At 48.4% G+C, this 22,957-nt stretch overlaps 8 protein-coding genes across 8 annotated transcripts; 3 read left to right on the top strand and 5 right to left on the bottom strand.

Moving 5' to 3' along the window:
- Positions 1–1,493: 1,493 nt before the first annotated feature.
- Positions 1,494–2,698, bottom strand: K441DRAFT_638786 (HSP40/DnaJ peptide-binding protein). The gene is made up of 2 exons (XM_067646552.1): positions 2,132–2,698; positions 1,494–2,078 (listed from the first exon to the last, which is right to left on the bottom strand). The coding sequence occupies exons 1-2, from the start codon at positions 2,543–2,545 to the stop codon at positions 1,782–1,784; spliced, it is 711 nt and encodes a 236-aa protein (XP_067502705.1). The 5' UTR covers positions 2,546–2,698; the 3' UTR covers positions 1,494–1,781.
- Positions 2,699–3,637: 939 nt separating this feature from the next.
- Positions 3,638–4,555, bottom strand: K441DRAFT_410844 (purine and uridine phosphorylase; the record flags this gene model as incomplete). Its single annotated transcript, XM_067641512.1, has 1 exon — positions 3,638–4,555. A coding segment is annotated over one exon (918 nt), but the record flags the coding sequence as incomplete, so codon positions are not given.
- A 1,675-nt stretch (positions 4,556–6,230) lies between these two features.
- K441DRAFT_149319 (uncharacterized protein) lies at positions 6,231–10,264 on the top strand. The gene is made up of 6 exons (XM_067640179.1): positions 6,231–6,553; positions 6,622–6,809; positions 6,863–9,690; positions 9,741–9,812; positions 9,863–9,950; positions 10,001–10,264. Exons 1-6 carry the CDS (start codon positions 6,480–6,482, stop codon positions 10,135–10,137), a joined length of 3,387 nt encoding a protein of 1,128 aa, XP_067502703.1. The 5' UTR covers positions 6,231–6,479; the 3' UTR covers positions 10,138–10,264.
- Positions 10,265–10,884: 620 nt separating this feature from the next.
- Positions 10,885–11,911, top strand: K441DRAFT_613469 (trafficking protein-like protein particle complex subunit 5; the record flags this gene model as incomplete). Its single annotated transcript, XM_067645641.1, has 2 exons — positions 10,885–11,225; positions 11,443–11,911. The coding sequence occupies exons 1-2, from the start codon at positions 10,942–10,944 to the stop codon at positions 11,909–11,911; spliced, it is 753 nt and encodes a 250-aa protein (XP_067502702.1). The 5' UTR covers positions 10,885–10,941.
- A 711-nt stretch (positions 11,912–12,622) lies between these two features.
- On the bottom strand, positions 12,623–14,208 carry K441DRAFT_678439 (SecY protein; the record flags this gene model as incomplete). The annotated part of the gene is made up of 3 exons (XM_067651158.1): positions 12,623–13,019; positions 13,074–14,097; positions 14,199–14,208. The coding sequence occupies 3 exons, from the start codon at positions 14,206–14,208 to the stop codon at positions 12,623–12,625; spliced, it is 1,431 nt and encodes a 476-aa protein (XP_067502701.1).
- A 1,837-nt stretch (positions 14,209–16,045) lies between these two features.
- On the top strand, positions 16,046–16,618 carry K441DRAFT_485914 (Cupredoxin; the record flags this gene model as incomplete). Its single annotated transcript, XM_067641934.1, has 3 exons — positions 16,046–16,285; positions 16,339–16,451; positions 16,522–16,618. Coding segments are annotated over 3 exons (450 nt in total), but the record flags the coding sequence as incomplete, so codon positions are not given.
- Positions 16,619–17,408: 790 nt separating this feature from the next.
- On the bottom strand, positions 17,409–18,892 carry K441DRAFT_697360 (aromatic compound dioxygenase). Its single transcript, XM_067652968.1, has one exon. The coding sequence runs from the start codon at positions 18,716–18,718 to the stop codon at positions 17,705–17,707; it is 1,014 nt and encodes a 337-aa protein (XP_067502699.1). The 5' UTR covers positions 18,719–18,892; the 3' UTR covers positions 17,409–17,704.
- Positions 18,893–20,357: 1,465 nt separating this feature from the next.
- Positions 20,358–22,157, bottom strand: K441DRAFT_566829 (uncharacterized protein; the record flags this gene model as incomplete). The annotated part of the gene is given in 5 exon segments (XM_067643769.1): positions 20,358–20,688; positions 20,738–21,079; positions 21,097–21,254; positions 21,364–21,905; positions 21,956–22,157. Coding segments are annotated over 5 exon segments (1,575 nt in total), but the record flags the coding sequence as incomplete, so codon positions are not given.
- Positions 22,158–22,957: the final 800 nt, after the last annotated feature.

Below are 22,957 nucleotides of genomic sequence, written 5' to 3'. Positions count from 1 at the left end.
CGTACTTAGTATATTTCTTAAGCGCAGTATTATATATTTAAAGGACTATAGCCCCTACCTAAATAGTTCTCTTCTTTATAGTAAATCATAGAATATAATTAAAGTTAATCTATTAGGTAATCTACTCCACTAATTATATTTATATTATTAACTATTCTATACCTATATACCTAGCCCTTTAATATATCTAACGTAGTATTTCCTATAAGGCTTCGTTACACTATTAAGACTTCTATATTAAAAATATTGCTAGTAATTTTTATTTAACTAATATATAATTTGTTAGTATACTTATAAGCACTAGTAAGCTTATACTAAACCTAAAGGAAGCGTTAAAATAAGACACCTATGTCTACTAGAGGATAATTATATTATAAGACCTAATATAGCTAAAGCTTTAAGTAAGCTCTTAGAATTCCTATATAATCTTTTACCCCTTTATAACGCTATAGCTTATTAAGTAATTGCCTACCTTTATTAAATAAGGACTCTTGCAATTAAATACTTAGGATATAATATAGGAAGTTAAGTATTTATAGGAGCAAGTAATATAGTGTTTAGAGACAACTTAATAAGTAGATATAGTATAGAATAATATCTATTTACTTTATTTAGGGGACTAATTAACTAGCGTTTTACTAAGTAGATATTATAACAAAGTTAAGCATAGAGATAGAGTTTATAGCTCTATTACACGTAGAGACGGAATTAATTTAGTGGAGTCGCTTCTTTAAAGAAATTAGATCAACCTTAAATAATAGGCAAACGATTAACTGTAACAATTTATAAATAATTTAACTACTTATAAAGGACGAATCAGAGCTATTTATAAAGCTTAGATATATTAATATATACCACCACTAGTTACGTTAAGAAGTATATAATAATTAAATTAAGATTAACTAGACGCCTACCGTAGCTATAATAGCAAACGGTTTAATAAAAGCTCTGCTAAGGCAGAAGCACAGGATGTTTATTTATTAATTAAATTTAGTTAATATTAAGGAAAGGATCTAAATTAACAAAGGTAAACAAGGAGGAAGATACAGGGTATATTTAACTTAACAGTATGCCAAAACCCGCGATATAGCTTTAACATATAGAGGCTTAAAGCGGGGGGGGGGGGTCAATCAAGGTCGAATTTTAATAATTACCCTGTTCCTGTTCTAGTTGCTTATTACCTTATAACTTCATACTATTTCTATTACCTTTTTATTACCTACTAGCAATGTCAATTAAGTGGCTATGAGGTAACAGTTTTAAATCGACGTTAGTGTCGACGTCAGTCTTTGCCACCTATCTAGTGTATATAGTGAGGCTCTAGAGCCTCGTGCAATAAGACAGAGTCCTCATTCTTTTCTTACAATCGGTGCACGGACTACCGATCGACAGGTAGTGACATCTAATGCCAAACTACTTTCACTTACGTTACACATCACTTCAAAGCGTGCTTACGCAGCTCAACCGTTCCGTTAGCACTAGCTTTATGCTATGACTTGAAGCAACTTTGTAAATCTAGGCATAAGATTAACAGGATAAGAAATTGCTATGATTATCTTAGAGTAATCGATACCGGTGGAGACTTAGTTGGTATCTTTTGTAATCCTGTTCAGGAGGGCAAATTGCGAAGCAATGCTAGTATTACGACGTAGCATTATCGACAAGTGATACGATGACGTTATATACAAAGTGACTCTGATATCTATGTCCAATGTTTCCTCTCAGAGCCTAGATGCGATAATGTGTACTCGTTAATACTTTATTTCGCCCAATCGTTAACATCATGTCAATATTTCTTTCAACACAGCCTTTTGGGCCTCGGTCAAGCTTGTCGGGTGTTTAATGTTGACCCCAACTACGTAATCGCCTCTCTCATCTGGCTTCTTAGATAGCGGCATGCCGAGGCCTGGGAACCGCTCTTCCCATTTGGAAGACGTTGGGCCGTGATGGGAAACTCTGACCTGTTTTCCGTCGATACTTGAAACGACCCGAGCCCAACCACAGAGAGATTCTAGGAGATTGATATCGACAGTGTGGTGGAGGTCATCGTCATCACGTCTGAATAGAGAATGCGGTTTCTATCGAAATATTGTTAGTGATGGGTATGTAAAATATGAGTGGACCCATTTGCCTCTTGGATTATGAAATGGAGGTCTTGAGTTCCTCCTTCAACCTGATCACCGACGTCCGAGAATTTGATTTTTGAGCCAGCTTTAAGCCCTTTCTTAATGGGTACTTCTAAAATGCGATCCTCCGGTGAAGTGCGGCCAGTAGCTGGATCATACGTTTTCCGTGTAATCTTCATTTTTTTCGTAGCACCATAGAAGAGTTCCTCCAAAGACATTGGAAGCAGTTTCTCTACTATGGCTATCTCCGGTGCTGGCACTCGAGCTGGTGCTGGTACGGGCCTGCCACCGAAGTCGACATCTTCTCCACCCCCTCTAAGATACTCCGAAAATATTGATTCCGGGTTGCTGAAATTGAAACCGCCTCCGCCTCCCCCATTACTAAAATGGAAAGTTCTAGTCCCACCGGGATTTCTCATTTCAGGACCGCTCGTTGGGGTAGATTGGTGGGGTGGTGGGACGAAACCGGGAGGCGGAGCACCATACCTTGACGGAGGCGGCCTTGAATACCCATTAGAGCTGTTAAACGTATTGGAGGGGGGAGCGCTAGGGTGATTCGGATAGGCGTTTTCGTAAAAGTAAGAGTCGTAAGCACCTTGAGGCTGATTTCCATCATAGTTAGCCGCGTAACCTGGCTCGTCGCGGTAGTACGTAGGACCCGCTTGTGGACGATGATATTGGTGAGATGGGAAAGAGGGATTGCTTTTGGGTCTCTCTGGAACGGGTTTTCCTGTATTCTCTTGATCACTGTGAGGCCTCCTTCTCGAGGAATGTCCCGAAGGCTTTAAAAAATCCCTATATGGACTCGTGTCGTCAAATTCGGTCTGCTCCCTGCTCCAATCCCGTCTTGATCTTGCCTTTCTCAAAGGTTCATCTTTTGAAACGGCAGCTGCAACCCCGTCCTCGCCAAAAGCATCGCCTCTGGAAAAGTGTTGGGGTTTCTTCAACCTGTTCCTTTCATTTTCAGCTAATGGATGGACATATCTAGGAACGTAGTCTGGTCTCCGTTTGGGACTGGGAGCGTTACGGCTAGCAGACGGCACAGAAGGCTGATCATCCAGCACTTCTGTCTCAGCGCTTGGGAGAGGACCATCGCTGTAGTCGGACACGTCGTCTTCGTTGTCATCATAATCCTCACAATAGGCCTGTTGTGGCTTCGGAGTCGCCGAATTGCTTTTCGGAGGTATGCCTTGGTAATTTTGCGGAGACTGGGCGTCAGTCACATTTTCATTGACTTTGCCAGGACGTCGCTCAACCCGGCCCGGATCGTCAAACTCTCCCTTATCATGCGTGCTTTTCAGCCACTCGTTTATGAAGTCCTTATTCTCTTCGACATCCACCTCCGTTATGTTGTCATCCACAAGCTCTTTCTCCAAGTTTTGCGCAAACAGCGCGGGAGACTTAAATCCAAGTCGAAATTCCTTTACGAGCTGGTCCAACTTCATTTCAATCTTTGTTTGTCCAGTCTCGTCCACGGTGGCCGTCCTAGCTACTGTAGCTCCAGGGATGCCAGGGATAATGGACAGTATCTCTTTCGCGCATGCAGCCGCCGTTGCCGCAGCACATGGCTGCCATTTCTTGTTCTTGTGCGAGTCCGCATAATCACAAATCCCTCGAATAACAAGACAAGGGAAGTCGTTCATTAGACCGGCAGCCTCCATCTCAAAGCACATTACTCCGCCTAGCTCCCTGCTTTTCTTGTCCCTAGTAATGCCGTCCTTCATGACCTGGTTGCCTGATGCTATTGTGCCGTAATGGATCCCCACCTCTCGGCCCTTTCGCGCAGGCCGCCTTACTTTCATCTCATTGCTGCATTGCTCGCATGTTGCTCCTCCAACATGATCGTATGTCGCCTCGAATAATACGTCAGGTCCCGCCGTGTTACGGCTAAAGTTTTCTAGTCGGTCGAAGGTGGCTAAATACGTGGAAAGGTTGCTCCGGCCTCTGTAGTGGAGCGCTCGTTGCTCCACAATCGCATGGAGTAGCACTGGCGGCGGTGCGTTAAGCCATCCTGTCCGTGTTATATTTCCGCCTGCTTCTGTCTTCCCAAAGTCATACTGCACCACGCCTCCATGCTGCATGTAGGGCTGACTGATTACCACGTCCCCAAGTCGTATGTCTAATTCGAGGCTGGGGACTCCACCACCGATGCCAACCATTAGGCCAAATCGGATTGACGTAAACTTGGATCTCATTCGGGCCGCAACCGTAGCGGCGGACTGGGTGCCGGTGTTCCCCGCCGGAAGACAGGCAAGGACGACATTGTGGACATTGATGCGGCCGAGCGTGTAGAGAATCGGATCAAGGCTATCTGGAATGGGCCTCTCATCCACCTCATCCAGCATCTCTTGGGCAGCGGCAAGCTCGATGGGAAGGGCGCATATCCATCCTATAGTGTAGTCTTGGGCTCGAAGGCGGCGGCGATTCATGTCCAAAGGCGCGTACAGGCATTAGAAAATCAGGATATCGTTGTCGCAGTGAAGAGAGGAGCAGGCTGAGCGACATGGCGCTGAAGAAGCACATCCCTGCCATCAGCACAGCCGCATTGTGGAGGGGTTCGCTCAGGTGCAGGGTGGCCACATGCTTGTGCTGGCCACTTGCTTGTGGATTACGTTAACACTCCGTTTACTATTAAAATGGGTAACTCTATCCCTTGTACTGGTGGTGTGTATAAACCGGTGCTCCGTGCGAGGAACACCAAAAGTTAAGATAGAAAGACTGGCAGAATACTAGACCGCCTGGTTCTGATTGGATCGCGTGCGGGCTACAGCTTAGTGGGCTTAACCACTAATATAAGGGATAAGGTCTTATCCCTTAACACGATGCTTCGGGTCCTCATGTTATCGATAAGAACCAACCAATTAAATTAGCTGAATTCATGTCCGTACTCAGGAATCTGGGCAACGGCCAGGGCTTAAGGCGGGGTTTTTTTACACTTTAATTCGGCCTAACGTTATACTAAGTAGGCTGAACAAGGTCTATATCGATTCTGGTACGATTGGAAGGCATAGTAGTGGTGTAATCGCGTTATTTTGATTCTGACGTTCGCACCGGACTACCCACTCCGAGGACCCAATCGTGTCAAGGGATAGATCATTATAGGTATGCGGTTTTTATATACCTACTCCGTGATGGGTAGGGAGCAAGGTAGTATTAACAATACCTACCCAACCCATTGTAGGCCCTAAGAGATAGTGAATAGAGGTTAGATATTAATTAGCTTCACGTGCTGTATTGCTTAGACCCCTAGGGAGAAATCCCGCGGTCCGTGCGTTGCACCGTGTCGCCAGAATCTTCTGAGACAAATCCCCCGACCTTTTCCTAGCCCTGCCTTTCTTTCTGCACCTGGTCGCGTATTTTAGAGAGAAGGGGAAATTGATCTGGCCCCACCAGAGATGCACCTCCACATCGAAATCGTTCATGCATAGATAATCCCTCCCATCGTGACTTCAGATCGACTACTGATGCCCAACCTGATGGATTTTTATTTTCCATACCCGCCATCATGAGATCCAAGGTTTTGGCTTAGCTCGGAATATAAAGCGCATACTGTGCTTGTATGTTTGATGGTGCGCAAGCAATACCACAGCGGCACACATCCTTAACGAAAGGCTAGATGAGCGCTTTGCGGCGTAGACGTTTGCGGGTGTGGCGAGGTCCTCACACAGCCCAGGCAATAGTGCAGGTTATATAGATGTCAGTAAGCTTTAGCTCTTCTCCGTCTGCGAGATGGGCGTCCGGGTGTAGTATCATAAGTACTTCTGACGCGCTTCGCGTAAGACTGCTTGAACAAATCCATGGACGGCATGCTGCAAGCCAGTCAACTGTTGCGTCTGCCAATTGAGGTGCCCACATTATTCTCCTTGGTCGACTGACGGCAATCTCAAATTATCGCCCATCAAACAGCTTTTGCCGGGCCAAACCGTCGCCCTCGCTTTGTCCGGGAATTTAATCTCATAGACGCTGGGCTGGCTGGATCGACGACGCCATCTTCGCAAGGTGTGGTGGTACTTCGGGGCGCTAAGACTGCCGATTACTTCGTCCCCAGCTGAAACCCGCAACAGCTGCCTCTGTACCCATCTTTGCCGACAAGATTTTTTGCAATCATTCCTCCACCAAACACTTGCCAACTCCAAGTGCCTAGTGCACTGCGATTACATGGTCCGCCTGTCTATTGTTGCTTCCCTAAGGCCTCAATGGTCCGCGCAACCCTCATCTGACCCTCGCCAACGAGGCGTCTGAGAACCCCCCTGACACAGGGCTCGGCCCGCAGATTACTCTCTTCAGCTGCTACCACGACGCCTGACCACCAGATAACATTACCTCAAGAGCTTCTTGGGTGCAGATATCACAATGTCGTTGAATGGCCTCGATTCCGTAAAAGTTTCCGAAGCATACCAGTCTGCATTAGCCGAAGCTGGAGGCTGGTGAGTTCCTGCCTTTGCCTTGCGCTCGTACACCTGCAAGGCTCCGCCCACTAACTCTTCCATTGCAGGTTCCTGCTCAAATACACCTCGAGAGATGCCACGGATATCCTCACACGTGGTGCCGGTGGTCTTGCCGAAGCCCGAGGAGCGGTTGCGCAATATTCCGAAAAGTCACCCCTCTACGGTTTCCTGCTATATCGACGGCGCAAGGTTCTGATAAAGTACATACCGGATGGAACATCGCGATTACTCCAAGGCACGTCTTGATAAAGCTTTTTCGGAGGAATTAGAGCTAACTTCCAGTCGTAGCCCGGGTAGCTGTGCACTTCCAAGCCGTTACTGAGAAATTCTCCCCACATGATACAATCTTCCCTATAAGCGCTGCTGAGGAGCTCAATGATACCGCGCTCACCGCAGCATGTTCTCTCCACACCGCTGCTCCATCGAGCTGCTCATCCAGCGGCTCTTCCCGAAGGCGGAAGTTGGATGAAATAACCGAAGATGCTGAGGAAGGGCAGGCCAGTGCAGATGACACCTCTTCCATAGCTCGGCCAGCGACTGCTACTTCCACAATACCAACGATCTTGGAACCTTCCAGCCCTGAAGTAAAGACTCCAGCAAAATCAGACGTTCCATCACCGGTGCGGACCTCGCTTGATAATCAGCCAACCACACCACGAGCAAAGACTTCGGTGTCTCAGGTTACTGCGGAAGCTGTCTTGGAATCATCAAACGCCGGTAAAAGCGAGCCGATAAATGCAGGTTATATGGCCACTCTGAAAAACTACGAATTTCTCCTGCAGAACGGCGAGGAGCCCCGGCTTTCATCACAAACCGCAAGGCCAAGCGCTTCTGATCTGTATAGCTCCATCTACTATGACTACAAGCCAAAAGTTAAGCTGGGGCCACGGCCACGACCTTCTATGGAGGGCAGCAAACGACCACATACTTCAGGCACCGGTTCTCGAGCTGAAGCTAGACCAGTGTCGACACTTCCAGCAGGTCTACGCATTGCGCCAAGGAAAACAGATCAAAAACGTCCAAAGTCCAGAGATTCAAGTGTCGTCCCAAGCATCGCCTTCCCGCCACCTCCACCTATACCTAATATTCCAGAACTATCTCTAATAACACCGATGCGACCTACTTCTAGCCCTGCCAGCATCAGATCTTTACCCGCAACAGCCTACCGCTCGTCCGGAATGACTCCCGAAAAACAGAGGTTAATGAAAGCTATAGAGCTACGGAAGAAACAGATGAATGCTCGCAAGATAGAAGAGGCGAATAAGGCCAAAGATGAAGTCCCTCCCGTGGTAGTAGTGGAGCCCGATCCGCCTGTTGAAAAGGAACCAATTGTTGATCCACCGCCAGCCGAGGGACCCAAAATGGAGGAGCCACTTTCCACTGTCAATGCTGCCAGCGTAGAGAACTTCCCATTGCCATTGACGGACCACTCAATGGCAGATTCTGGAGTAGAAATCGTACTTAACGGACAACGAAAAGCCGAGGATCAACAGTCTTCTGCATCTGCTTCATCACCGACTTCCGCCCAAACACAAGAATCTTCGGATTCTTCCTCAACAAGGCCGTCATCTATATCAGAGGAAGAGGATCCTTCAGATTCTATTTTAAAGGTGAAACCCATGGTTTTCCAAGACTCTGAGATCATCACGAAGGAAGATTCCACCGCGGAGCCAGATAGCCAGGAAACTTTAGAGAAAGAGTCTATCGAAAGCTCTCCGACCGTCGTTCCTGAGGATGCCTCGCCTATCCCATCAATCGAAGTTAATGCTCCTCCGGTACTGCCTTCGGAAGAGGCCGAAGAGAAGGTGGAACATGAAGCCTCTCCTGCGCAGGATGAGGACAAGAATGTGGATGCGGAAGCGGAGGCTACAACGCTATCACCGCTTAAACGGAAGAGTACCATCGAAGTCCGAGAGAAGCGACGTGCACTCGTGGAGCCAATTCGAATTGATCTCAGCGCTGAGAACTCAGATACTGAGTATTTATCAGACGACTCCTTCATGGAAGAGCTCCAAAGCGCCAAATTCGAACAAGCCAAGCCTGTCTCTGTCTCTAAGTCTCCTATCACTCCATCATTTTTTGCCCGGAAATCCTCAACTTCCGTTGTCAATATTCCGGAAAGATCGTCTGCAAATCAATTCCCTTCTGGTCAACTTTCGCCGGAACAGAGTGCGGGTGACCGTACATCCTCTGGATCATGGTTCGCCAAGCCAAATCAGGAAAATATGGTAATAGCAAAGAAGATCAACGTCTCATCAGGCATCTCTCAAAGAATTAAAGCTCTTGCTGAGAACTCCAATCGGGAGTCTTCGGCATCATTAAACCCCAGCCCAAGTCCCGAGTCATCTAATTCAATTGTCGCACAACGCAAATCATCGTTTCGGGCACCGCCTTCCGGACCTTCGCCCAAACCGAAGCATGTAAAGCGTTTTAGCAGAACCTCTTTTACATCAATGACTGGGCCCTCACCTGAAAGGCAGGCTGTTCCGCCACCTCAGGACAGCATACACGCAGTGTACAACGTCCAACAGCAGCATGACAAGCCAGAATCAGTCCAAGTTACTGCTCGTATTGTACGGGATCCACGAACACAGAAGCCGAATTTGACAATGCCGACGGGAAACTCTCCTCTTGAACTTCATCAAAGTCCGATTATCATCGACCATCAGAGAGCCCCCGTGTCTTTATCGAGCTCGAAAGTCAACCTATCGCGAGCAGAGCCGACATCACCAGTTCCTCCTTCATCCCCTCCCTCGAGAGATACCAACTCTGGTCTCCCAAGATCTTCTTCGGAAACCAGTTGGAGATCACTAGGACGACGTATGAGTGAAGCCAAGTCCCCACCCGCATCCATGTCCATCCGGAGTCGATCGGTGAACAGTCTTGAAAGCAATGATGACAAGAGGGAAGACAAGAAGGATAAGAAAGATTCGAGAACTAGCCGACTTTTCAAGAGGATGTCGTCATCGATATCAGCGGCATCTCGTAAAGGCATGTCTCAATCTATCAGCCCCACAGTTAAGGAAGAGGACTACGAGGCTGGCTTGTCATCATTTCGAGAACCTCCACCTGCGGTACAAGTAGGAGATCTTAATGTTCAATTCCCCGATACCCTGGTAAGTTGCGTAGCATCTGATGTATGCTCTCAGTTAGTAACAATGACTAGCTCTGGAAACGAAGATGGGTCGAGATTGATGGAATGGGGAATATCGTTTTGACACTGTCAAAAGCAAATGAAGTTTGTACCACAATACTCCTTATTTAATCTCCAATCTAACAGTAATATAGCATCCGCGAGGCATTACAAAGCGATATCATCTCAGCGAGTTCCGCACACCATACGCTCCAGATCAAGACCGACAGGAACTTCCAAATAGTAAGTAGTATCTTTAATCATCTGAGCTCACACAGTTAACATGGTAAAAGGCGTAATCTTGGATTTCCTGGATGGTCGAACCCTGCAGTGTGCTTGCGAAACTTACATCGCGCAAACACAAGTTCTCCAAGGTAAGTTTAGGATCTCCTGCAAATTCTATACGCTCTCTAACATTCTACAGTTCTAAGAGAAGCCCACGATGCCTGGATGGCGTATGGGCAATAACCGAAGAAACCCCTTTTTAATTCCACAGTACAGCACTCTCTACGCCATATAATTGGCAGCGCCTTTTCTACCTTGGACTTCCGCAACATACCCAGAAGCTTTTGCAACAATTTCCTTATACTTTTTAAATATCACGCAGTTCCCCCTACTAGGACGACCGTACGACGTTGGGCATTTCTCTTTTGTTGGATAGAGAGTCGATAGGATCCTTTTCGATGGGTATTAGGGAAGCGCGGTTTTTTGGGGGGCGGCCGGGGACCAAAAACAGCTTGATTATTTCTTTTGTCGCCGCTTTTCGACGTCGCCTGGATAACGGCGCACACGGCTTTTTTATTCCTTCTATTCCCCGTGTGACGAGGAGGCTCTTCTTTTTCCTACGGAGGCGAGTGGAGCCACATACCCAGGCGGCGAGGATGAGCGGAGTCAGTCTGATAGTGCGAAGGTATATTCAAGGAGAGGAAGCGGAGGGCTTCGATTGTATAATATTAATACTGCGGAAGTGGAGCAGAGAGTTGATAGTGTGTTTGGACCGTCCACATAAGCTCACCATTTTTACGTCGTGATTCGAGAAGTGTTTCTTAATGTTATGGCCCACAGCGGAGGAAGCCTATGCCCACAGCGGAGGAAGTCTATGCCCACAGCTACGCCGACTGGTCTCTAGACCCCGCACAGCTCGAATATCAAACCCACCACAGCATCTCTGCCTCCCCAACCCACACCTCGCATTCTTCATCCCACCTCCCACCTCCCACCTCCTGACCGCATAATGAGCACCCTCAAACCAGGCCCCGGCCTCATCTCCACCACCTCCTCCACGCCTCTCCCCGCCCAGCAACAGCAGCAGCAGCAATCGCAGCAGGCAGTGCAGCAGCGGGCGCCGGGCCAGACGCCCGGGCTGCGGTACCCGTCGAACCGCAAGACCATCTACGACCGCAACCTGAGCCGGAGCAAGAATGCGGAGCTGAGCCGGGCAGCGTTTGCGTTCCTGTTCGTCGAGATGATCGGGTATGCGCAGAGGCGCGTCACGGGGATTGCGGATCTGGAGAAAAGGTGGGTTTTCGGCGCGTGTTTCCATGCTCTCGAATTTCCAGGAGAGGGCAAGTTAGGGGAAGGATTGGGCTAGAGGATAGAGGGATTGGGAATCAGGGATCCAGACTCAGGAAGCTATGAGTTGGGATTCAGATTCAGATTCAGATTCAGACCCAGACCCAGACCCAGACCAAGCACGGAACCAACGCAACCGCTAACGCACCACGCGAACCCCTAGGCTAAACACGCAGGGCTACCCGCTCGGCCTCAAGCTCCTCGACCTGCTGCTAGCACGGCAGCCGCCCGGCTCCGCCGTCTCGCTGCGCCCGACGCGCATCCTGCCCCTCCTGCAGTTCATCGCCCAGACGCTGTGGCGCCACCTGTTCGGCCGCCCCGCCGACGCCCTCGAGCGCTCCGAGAACGACGCCGCCCAGTACATGCTCTACGACAACGAACCGCTCGTCAACACGTACATCAGCCTGCCGCGCGAGATGAGCCAGCTCAACTGCGCGGCGTACGTCGCGGGTATCATCGAGGGCGTGTGTGATGGCGCGGGGTTCGCGACTATGGGCGTGAGTGCGCATACTGTGGGCGAGGATGGGGCCGGCGAGGCCAAGGGGGGGATGTGGCCGGGCAAGACGGTGTTTTTGATTAAGTTTACCGAAGAGGTGTTGGAGCGGGAGGAGATTTTGGGGAGGGGTGGATAAGCGTGTGAACGCCGGGAAGACGGAAGGGGGTTGAGCATGGAAATGGTGTTTATGAATGTGTGAGCATTTTCTGGGCGTTGGGTGAGGATGGCATTCTGTCAAATCTAGCGGGCTAAGGCTTTTTCGCATTGGAGTTGAGGGAGAAGGGTGTGCGAGGAGGAATAGAAGTGCTATTTTGCCATTGCAGTTTGGTTCTGAGAGGTTTTGCTGCTTTGGTCGGAGTCTTCCTCCTTTAGGGACTAGATATCCTTGACGGTTACATATGCCCTACTTACCAGTCTCAGACTTGTAAGCATCCCCTCCGAGTATTTGCGAGTAATAATTGGAGCCAGCAGTGGTGGAGGTTTTAATAAAATGTACTTCAAAACATAACATAGCATAGAACTCGTACAATCTGCTTAGGCATCTGAAGCCATGCGTCAGAACATGACTGAGATGCCATAGTAAAGTACACGCCACAACGGCGCATGAGATAGTAATAAAGGCTTCTATACCGCGCTTACTTAGAAAGCTTTTTTCTAGACACCCAACCATTTTCCCTTATCAAACTATTGCCCTGTCCAACCAAGTTGCATATTCACCGTGGCGTACTCATGATTACTCACACAATACCGCCTTGATTTTTTATGCACAACATATTATACAGAAACTCCGCACGTGACCTCCTTTTCAACCTGCAATCCATCCCCTCCCTGATGCCCGTGCCGTCACCTATCCCATCACCATACCTTTCAAGCCACCCATATCACCTTCCTTGGCGGCAATCTCGAAGTAGCCATAAATAATAGTGACGGCCATAAGGATACCGGTGCCGCTGCCCAGAGCACCCATCAAGTCGCTTCCAACCGACAAAGCACCGATGCAAGCACCCCCGAAGGCCGCGGCCGTGGGGATGACGCGCTTGAGTTCCTTGTACATAGATTCCTCGCGGTGGCCAGCCATGACGAGTCCTTGTTCCTTGAGCTGTTTGGCGACGTCACGGGGGGAGGAGCCGGAAACCTCGATCCAGGTCTTGGAGAAGACGGCGCAGGCGACGAGCATGTAGACAATAAAGATGGCGGTCTTAAGGGGGTCAGAGAGGGCCTCGGTGATGCTGAGGGGAGGAGACCTGAGAAAACGATCTTGTTAGTACATAATGTGGTGTGGGTAGGAGTTTACTGACATGTAGTATGCGATACCAGAGGCGGCATAGAGCTGAGCAGATCCCTCGCGGGGTTCCCAGACACCGAGGAGGCGGACGAGCAGGTTCTCAGAGAAACGAGAGTACAGCATTTGGCTGACGATGAAGATGTTAGAGGAGAGCGCAGATTGCAGCATGATGGGCATGTTGGAGGTGTAGAACAGGCGGACGGGGTAAGAGCCGCGGACACCACGCTGGCGCGAAGATTTGACGGGGATTTCAACGCGGAAGCCCTGGAGATAGATAACGGCGCCGAAAACGATGACGGTCGCTAGCAGGTTCATGACGTTGGGTAGGTTTTGTCGGTAGAAAGCCTCGCGGAGAGCGATGGTCTTGTTTGGCCATGTGAAAAGGAGGTGGATAAGGGCGATAATGGCGCCTTCGAATTCAGGGCCACGTCCAGTGTTGATAGTGGTTGGAGAGAAAGCCTTCCATACAATCGACTCGCAAATATTGGTCGCAATGAAGAGAGAAATACCGCTTCCAAGACCATAGCCTTTCTGGAGCAGTTCATCGAGAAGGATGACAATGAGACCAGCGATGATGAGCTGGACTACGAGGAGAACGCAGATTCCAGCGCCGAGGTCGGAAGGCTGGCCGTAAAGGCCAGAAAGGACATACACGACCGCTTGACCAAAGGACAAGATGATGGCAAGAAGCTTCTGTGCCGTCTGGTATAGTTCGCGATCCGTCTTTAGATCCAAGTTGACATCAATCAGATGGGTACCAGCCAAAAGTTGGAAAACCATGCCCGAGGAGATAATGGGTGTTATTCCCAGCTCCATCAAAGTTCCACGGTTACTTGCCATCATCATTCGCAGCCAGTATAGTGGATCTGAAGTATCTGATGACACAATTCCGTAAAGAGGCATTTGGCTCATGACCAAGAAAACCAGGAGAGTGAGGCCCGTCCATATTACCCGGTTGTTGAACGGGACTTTGGTCTCTGGAAGCTGGATCTCGGGGACGAGAGGTACGAACGGTTTTACGAGGTCGAGGAAGCGTACTATATTGCAATTGAGAAGTCAGTCACGTTGTATTGAGAGTGATTGTTTTCAAGAATGGGGTATTGCGGAGGCTCGAGGCGCAAGGGGAAATGAGACTTACGGCCACTCATGGTTGCGGCTGAATGGCTCTATATTAGTACAAAAGAGACCAAGGGAGTGAAAGATTGCAGGAAGGGGCGTATGAATAGAAGAGAAGAATAGAAAGAGAAAGGAACAGTTAGCTGAATGCCTTGCAGTGGATACGTGGTCGCTAAACGGGGAATCTCAAAACCCAAAATTATATAAGCATCTAGCTTCTTGGCATTTGAGGTCTGTCCCCAACCACACGCTTCCATTTTACGCGTAGCAACTTAAAGGGGCATCGAAATGTGCATAAACATATACACACCTTTCATACCTAGAGCCTCCAACATTGGTAATTGATTGTGGAGGTTTTCTCGATGCATAGTCTGCTGCTCCCAGTTGCGCTCCGGTATCGTTCGCGGTTGCTAGTCACGTCGCATATTTTCACTACGAGGAACATGTTTCAAAGGTCCCGCAATGACTCAATTGCAAGTAAAATTGTAGGCATCGTTGGAGCATGTTGCTGACTTCATATAAATTCCACTCGAGACTTGCAAATTCACAGGCAAGTAGAAAAACGAAACATAGTATTTCCCTATTCTCTGCCACAGGGGCTCCTTTGTCAATCTAATCAGTCACTATCTGGCCAGTAGTTTTATATCGATATCAGGAGCCTACAGTAATATCACTTTCATCGCCCTTATGACACAATCTATTACAAGAACAAGACAATAAACACTTGCGGCTTCCGGAAGCCGGAGATTCGTTCCAGCATACCACGGAATGACGCACCAGCTGTTATCAGGACACCAGGAACCCCTTTTTAATTGTATGGGGTGGCTATGTGCAAGGCTACGGAGTTCCGAGCGACATGGAGTCCAAAGCTGTGCCAGGTTCAATATGCAACCTTATTCTGACCTTGTTCTGACCTTTCTATTCATGGTCCATTATTGTTATCTTCATTCGGAAATCTTACCGCAAGGAGGAATACTTACTGTATCCGTCGCTATCTCATCTCTCGCTTATCATTGGGTGTCACTATGATCACACGGCTGTCAGCCATGTCATCTTCACAAACAAATATCTTACAACATCGACATAAAACAAGATTCTGGGGAAGGGAAATCTGAGCACAAAGCTTAAGACCAATTGAGAGACTAAGACCCATCCGGTCCGAAATAATACACGGTTTTGAGCCATAATCTTGACTCTTTAGCCCTTTGGTCAGCTGCGGGGTTTGGTGGTGGCTATGCTGCAGTCAACGTGCATGCTGAGGTATGGAAAAGGCAATACGAGCACATCAAACATCGTGCCGCAAGGCTTCAACTTCCAGCCCGTTACCAATCGTAACCCTGTCTCTTGCAATCGCCCTAAATATGCACTGTGTTGTACACCATCCTGGCGCATCCGGTTGAAAGCACGTGTTGATCTTGGTGATCAAACGGCAGAGTTTATGCCTTTTGAAGTAATACGCACAGCCATTTTAACGTACTTTTACCTTTTTAAGGTATAAATCTACGCATTTTGATTAGCGTGATCAACACACACTTTCAACCGGATGCGCCAGGGTGGTGTACACGCATCAAATTATTCGTTGCACGTCCCTCTCGTTGTGCGCATCTTTCCAACGGTTTTTCGAAAGGTTTGGTAATCGCAAGGCGGAGTTTTCCTTGTGGCTCTTCTCCAGCCGTTGCTAGTATAAAATATCAGACCAGCTCTCAGGTTTCAATCCAGCATACTTAACTTTACTTTGGTTCTAATCCCGCGAACAAAAGACACTGAAACTGTGACTTCTCAGATATGCTTAAATTCGCCAGTTTGCTTGCTCTGGGAGCCTTGCCTCTTGTACTTGGCCAGTATGGCGCTCCAGCCGATAGTTCCTCTGCTTCTGCTGCTCCCAGCGCAACTACCTCTGCCAACCCCAACATTCACACTGTTTCTGTCGGTCAAGGTGGCTTCATCTTTACGCCCAACACCACCGTTGCCTCTATTGGCCAGCAGGTTGAATTCCAGTTCTTCCCACCAAACCACACTGTCACTCAATCCTCCTTCGAAAATCCCTGCCAACCACTGAACTCTACATCGTTCTTCAGTGGTTTCATGGTCACTCAAAACTCACCTAGTGTAAGATATATCACTACACGGTTCTACAAACAGTGCTCTAACTTGACGTACAGCCTCAGACTTTCACTATCAACATCACAGATACCGATCCAATCTGGTTCTACTGCGCTCAGAATATTCCTGGGGACCACTGCGCTCTCGGCATGGTTGGCGTGATAAACCCTCCGTAGGCCTCCATGTCATTCTTTTATTTTTAGGTTAGCTCTTCAGGATCAAACATTCTAATCACCATTTAGGTCATCCGGCCCAAATACTCTTGACGCCTTCGCAGCAGCTGCTAAGAACACCAACTCCAGTATAGCCCAACCTTCGGCGATGGGTGGCATCGTCGCATCTAAGACGGCTGGCGCCCCAGCATCTGCTAGCTCCACTGGAGCCTCTGCACCTAGGCAACCCGATTATAGCTCTGGCGTTGTTGGTGCGTTCGCGGGATTCTTCGCGCTTCTACTACTGTGATGTAGAGTACGAGTATCTTATGATATTCTGATTTGAAACTTGGAAAGGATTGAACAGGAAGGTGTGGACCAAAATCGGAGTTGCATACCGCCCTGTTGCCTACCACCTTATTACTCACCCCCCCCTTTTTTTGTTGCCTGCACTTGCCTCATGTATATACAGTCTCTTTTCTTCATAGATCAATCGACACACGAGTTCGTGAAGCACGGTGTTATGGTGATATCTACTCGAGAGCACTTCTATTTGAATCTTCATTGTAGCGGGAGATTATCGTACTCTTTTGTAAAATATCAAGATCGAGAATGAGAACTGTGTCCTATAGAGGGAGGCTCTTGACTCTATATATACAGTCGAAATCAACTGCCAAGACACCCCTGATCTATACCTAATATAGGAAAGCTAAACTGACACGAACATCTAACATCTTTTGACACCAACCATCCAGCATCCCTGACAACTTTAACTCTATAATGAACCCTTAATCCCGTCATGATTTACCCTTATCCGACATTGCTCAATCCCATACCGAAAAGCAATCTCAAATAATCTACGACCATTTGCTTCGTTCCCGAAATCTTTACCTGCTTTACCGTCATCATTGACATCACTCTGTTCTTCTACCAAAATAACTCTGAATCAGAAAGGCATTATTTACATTTGTGCCGCAAGAAATTGAATACAACTAATTTGCTTGCATCTATCCTCCCATTACAGCTTTAGAGAGAAATCTCAGATGTGAACTTTATGTCAAGTTTAATCCAGCCCATGACTCACAAAAATGGCTTAAATAAGAGCATGACCTTCAACTGAGAAACCAGCTTATATCCTACGAGACCATTTTAACTGAAGATCCCAGGCGAGTTAATCCTATGGCTATACAGCGCCGTCCTTTCCGCCTGCTCAAATCTCCTTAAGAAAGGGGTTATAATATCGGACTTACTAACGAAAGTGCCCTAAAATCAATCAGATCGAACCATAATTCGTGCCATTTGCTCCACGCCGCTCAGATTGTTGAATATTACCATCATCATCCCCACTCAGTCGCACCGCGCTATACCCGCTCCTCGCCTGCCGCCATCTCAAAAACCATTTCCCAAGGCCACAAATAACAACGACAACGAGAGCACCACCAATAGCGGCCAAGACGTCTCTCCACGGTGATCGCCCAGGTCGGCCAAATTGTGGCGGCCGCATCGGACGCTCATGGTAGTTCGACTCAGGATCAATACCCACGGTAACACTCCCATGAAAGACATCCCCATCCATTTGCACATCCACAATTTGGTCTCCACCATTACTACCCACGTAAATCCCATCATCGCCATTCATCTCCGGGAGCAGCGTCTTCCTCCTGCTCATATATGGCTCACGCGTCTTACTTACCTCGGTCACCAACTCATCCGCGAAGAAAAGCTGTCCCGTATGCGCAACCTTTCCGCCGCCAAGGAACACACCGTGTGACAGCGCGACGTTGCCGCTGTGGATGCGGAGGTGGATGTGCGTTGCGCGCCCCCGATACCATCCCGGCCATACGGTGTTGAATCTTGCGACGCCAGAGTCATCGGTGGCTTGCACGCCGCGCAGCCAGTGCGAGGACTCGATCGGGGTGCCGCGGGCGGTCAGATGGGAGGTGGAAGAGAGGAGCGAGCTAGTGGACCAGCCGGAGTACTCGCCCATTGCATCGGCGTGCCAGATATCAGCAAAGACATTGGGGACGGTAGAGCAGTTTTTGGCGTTTAGGACTGTGATTTCAAGGGATAGAGGGATGCCCGGACGGTCTTCGGTGATGTTTGTGCGGACGAGGGGGTGCGGGATGTAGAATGGTCCTTCCGTGGCCTCTTTGGCGAGGATGCAGTGGACTTTGCGGGAACAGATATTGCGAGTTTGTCTGAGGCGGAGAGACTGAGAGGTGGATAAGGAAGGTGGAGAGTGGGCTATCGCCAATGCAACGAGAGTAAACAGTAATAGGAGAATCATTATGAAGAATGATACGAGATAATCTTGCTTAGAATGTTGTGAAGGAAAAAGGACTAGATCAGGCGGAAAGCTTCGGAAAAGTTTGGTATTCTTGTATAGCGAGCAAAGAAATATTGCACCCTGGTGCTAGGAGGCGTACGACGATGAACGCGCGTCTCTCTGCCCAACGAAAGTGGAGTTGATCTTAGTCCTGTTCTCGGCCGGAGCTAGTTTAAATTGGTGTTATCGTTTCACGAGGATGTGCCCAATACCCAGTAGTCCTGGTTGATGATAAGTTCAGATAAGGTAGTTCTCGAGATGTATAGTGATATGGCTCGCGTAACCTTCGTGTGGGGCCGACGCGGAAGCTCTACTCAAAGACGCCTCCAAAATTTACATTATGCTTTGCCATCACATATTGTAGAGATTTTAATTTGTTTAATTTAGTTCCGAGTCAAAAGACTAACAAGCAGCCCTCCAATGTTACTGGCGGCGCTTTGACAATATAAAGCAATCACCAACCCTTTATCGAGACCTCTAAAAGTATTCCAAGGCATTTCATTGGGTACTCAAACTTATCTTTTATATTTTAATATCCCCATTCCTTTGGTCGCTTTTCACCTGTCTAAACCCGATTGTAGTCTTGGACCACCTCGCTGGAAGTTTAAGTCGTTAGGAGGGCTCATAGGAAGAGTTAACATATAGGAATGTATGATAAGTGAAGAGTCATTAAATTCTCACGCTCATGATCCCGTAACTAAGACGAATAACTGAAATTTCAAAACAAAAACCGCAAATGGAGGTAAAACTCCATGCTAGTAAACCCACGACTCGGCAAAATGATGACTGAAACGCATTCAATGTGGTAGGTTCTCAGACTCGTGGATTGAACATGAAACATTATGATTTATTACAGAAGGAAAGACAAAGATTTCAATGCAATTGCTAACTCCTATTGTGTTCTTCCACCGTATGTACTATCCGTAGTACTGAATTCGCTTGGTTGTGGGCTGACTGAATGAGGACTTCTCGCATGTGGACTTGCAGGTGTCATCAATTGCGACCCAGAGTGTGATCTTGTAGCCTGGTATCGCCCTTGGGGGCTTTCCCGAGAGATAGGCTCATTCGAGACTGGAGCAGTGTAGATAAAATCCGGATCCTGGTACTGCTGGTTCGCTTGAGGCGGTGGTCTCATTGTCGGCATCTCCTGAAATGTCCTCGACGGAGGATAATAGGGTTGTGAAGCCACGTAAGTGGCTTTGTCTGCAGGCCATGCCTGTTGAGGTGGAGGTGAGTAGCCCTGTTGCACTTGATCGGTAGCGTAGAAATTCAGTGGTTGATGTTGCGGTGGTGGAGATTGATTGTAATAGTATGGTTGAGGTATTTCGGGACTCAGTGGAGGCTGAGAATGAGAGAAGTTCATGTCGTATCCTTGAGTTGGGGAGCCGGTATGCATAGGCGGTGGAGATCCCTGCGGCGATTGTCCTGTGTATGAGTATCCCCTCCGCCGATCTGCCCCTGGCGACATCGCGGTGGATGGAGGCGGGTATGGCGCATCATATTTTGGCTGAGGCGTGAAGACATTTGTAGTCGCTAGCTCTGCCACTGGAGTAGTCGGGACATTCCCGTAGATTGTATAGGGTTTAACTCCTACTGGTGTCGCCGGTTCTGCTGGTGCCGCCGGTTCTGCTGGTGCCGCCTGTTTCTTGTTGCGTCGTCGACAACAGAAAAATATAAGAGCACCCACACAGATGAGGACAACAGCGCCGCCAACAGCGCCACCAGCTACAGCACCAGTAGGGAATGGCTTTGATGTGTGGGTGGCGGATGCAGAGGAAGATTGCGAAGCTGTTGTAGTTGCTGAAATAGTAGTTGCTGGAATAAAGCGCGTCGCGGTTCGTGATGGTGCTGTGTAAGCGCGAGTAAAATATGTAGGGAGGTCACGATCTCCCCACGTTGCAGGAGCTAGAACAGTTGCTCCACCAGACGCTCTACGAGTGGATCAGCGCAGCCAATAGGAGGGCTCGAGACGAAACTTACTGTCCACCGATTGTGGCGATGATCTCAGACGGGACGTTATAACTCGTGACGTTGGGCAAGAATTGATACCACATCGCTCCTTGGGCATTCTGTTTACCTAAGTTGAGATTGTGCAGCCCATAAACAGTTGGAGCATCACAATCAGTTGAGTTTGGAAACGTCCCACCCATAACAATCATTTGTGCTCCGTTGACGACATTACATGTAAGCGAATGATGGGGATAAGCTGTTCCAGACGTTGTTGGATACCATTTAATCCAGGTGAATGATGGGAGAGACAATATATAAACATCATCAAAGCCGACAGTGTTTGGAGGCATGCTGGCACCACCATAAAGATATCTGCGATTTGTTAGTACGTTTGTTTTGTCATGTCCGGTGATACTTTCATATTATAAGATGATCGATCCTTAGCCCAGGCGGCGCCAGCGCAGAATCTTCTTCGCATGTCAGGGACGTTCCCAGTGGCCGTCTGTGTGTACCATTTTGCGTTGGCTATATCGTAGAGGTGGATTTCCTACGACAATCAGTTGTGCCTTGAGAAATCCAAGACAGGCGAGACTAACACTCATTGGAACCTGCGACAGTCAACTAGGGTATATCTAAACCGAGCATAGGTAACTTACTCCAGTGGCCGTATAATTGCCTGGTCCATAGGGAAATTGGAGACCTCCAAAGTACACAAGCATTCCACCATCTGAAACAGGTAGGTAGATCATGACACCTTCTGCGCGAGGAATTGAGTCCGGGCCAGTGTTGTTGGTCCATGAATTCTTAATCATGTCGTAAATAACTAGATTGGCGGTTGGCATTGAGACGCCTCCCCATGCCGGGACTGAAGCATTGCTGAGATATCCTCCGTAGTAGTATCCGATTGCATTGGCCTCATCCGCTGCACCTGCCCCAAATGAAGCCCGCTGTATCTGTACATTGTTTGAAGAGGACGCATTCCAGGTATTATAGAGGATATCGTAAGTCCAAAGCGTAAAGGAATCAGGTGAAGTCTGATAGTATTCGCCACCGTAGAGGTAGAAGAGCTTGTTGACAGGATCCGCCCAAAGTACTCCGCCCTGAACAGATGGAACGTTTGAGCCTTTCGTGAGATTATCATACTCTTGTGGCATCCCATTATTGTCGACATTGAAATCGTTATAGAGAAGCCAGGTGTCTGGTCGACATGTTAGAAGTCTTGTGGAAAATCCCCGAAAGGTATCTTACTTGTATAATTGAGGGAGTTTTGCGGTATCGGATTCCAGTTAAGGAGACCTCCGTCGATATAAAGCTTCTGATCTACAATAGCGGTTTGGTGTCCGAAACGGCGGCAGAAGTCGTTCAAAGGATCTTTTTGTGAATGAGAGACTTGTATATTGATCAATACCGCGAGGACGGTAAGTCCGAACCATAGCCGAAAGATGGCCATCGTGGATTAGCCTATGGTAAGGCGATCGACATATGTATATAAAAAAGAAAGCTTTACCAGCAGCAATAGAGGGTTGAAGAACCAGACAACTGAGTAGCTAGCATAAGGTGTCGTGCCTTGGGGATAGAAGTGTATGTTGAGTGAGAAGGCTGAGGACGCAGTCCGTCCGCCTCAATTTGGCGGCTGCGCAAGATGTGGAGCGCCACGAAAATCATGGTGGCCAAGGCAGGAACTGAGACCTGATTGCAAAATCCCTTCTTTGGCCCATCCGTTCAGCTCATCGGTCAGCTCTGCAGTGGCGGATTGAAGGCATCAGGCGCTCCTCTGTCAAACTCAGAATCCACTGGCCCAAGCCACCATGGCTGGGGGTGGGGTCTGAGCGTGATCTGCCGCTGCGTGCGTTCAACTGCACATTGTGGCGAGAGCCTGAATGAAAATATAAAAAAGGCGTGAAGGCGTGCATAATCCATTATCCAGAAGTAGGGGGCAGTTTGGATCTCGAAAAATGCCCTACTGAGCGATCTGTTGATCCACTCGTCGAATTGGGCAGATGGCCAGACCAGCTCGGCAAAAGGTGGGAGGTGTCGAACGTTGATACGGTTTAAGCCTGCAAGCCATCATGCACAAGGCCCAGAGCTGAAAATCGGCCCCCTATTATCGTCAATAACCTTGGAGTTCTCACCAGGGTTCCCTTGTCTAACAACCGATTTCTCCCCCAGATGCCCTTCAATCAGCATACGCCATGTTGGAACTGAGGGAAAGGTTGAGCATGTCACTGAGCAAGTTAAAGGGGCCTGCAG

This window comes from Cenococcum geophilum (assembly GCF_001692895.1).
Source record: "Cenococcum geophilum 1.58 unplaced genomic scaffold K441scaffold_28, whole genome shotgun sequence".
NCBI classification, from domain to species: Eukaryota; Fungi; Ascomycota; class Dothideomycetes; order Gloniales; family Gloniaceae; genus Cenococcum; species Cenococcum geophilum.
This window is presented reverse-complemented; position numbering and strand designations above follow the sequence as displayed.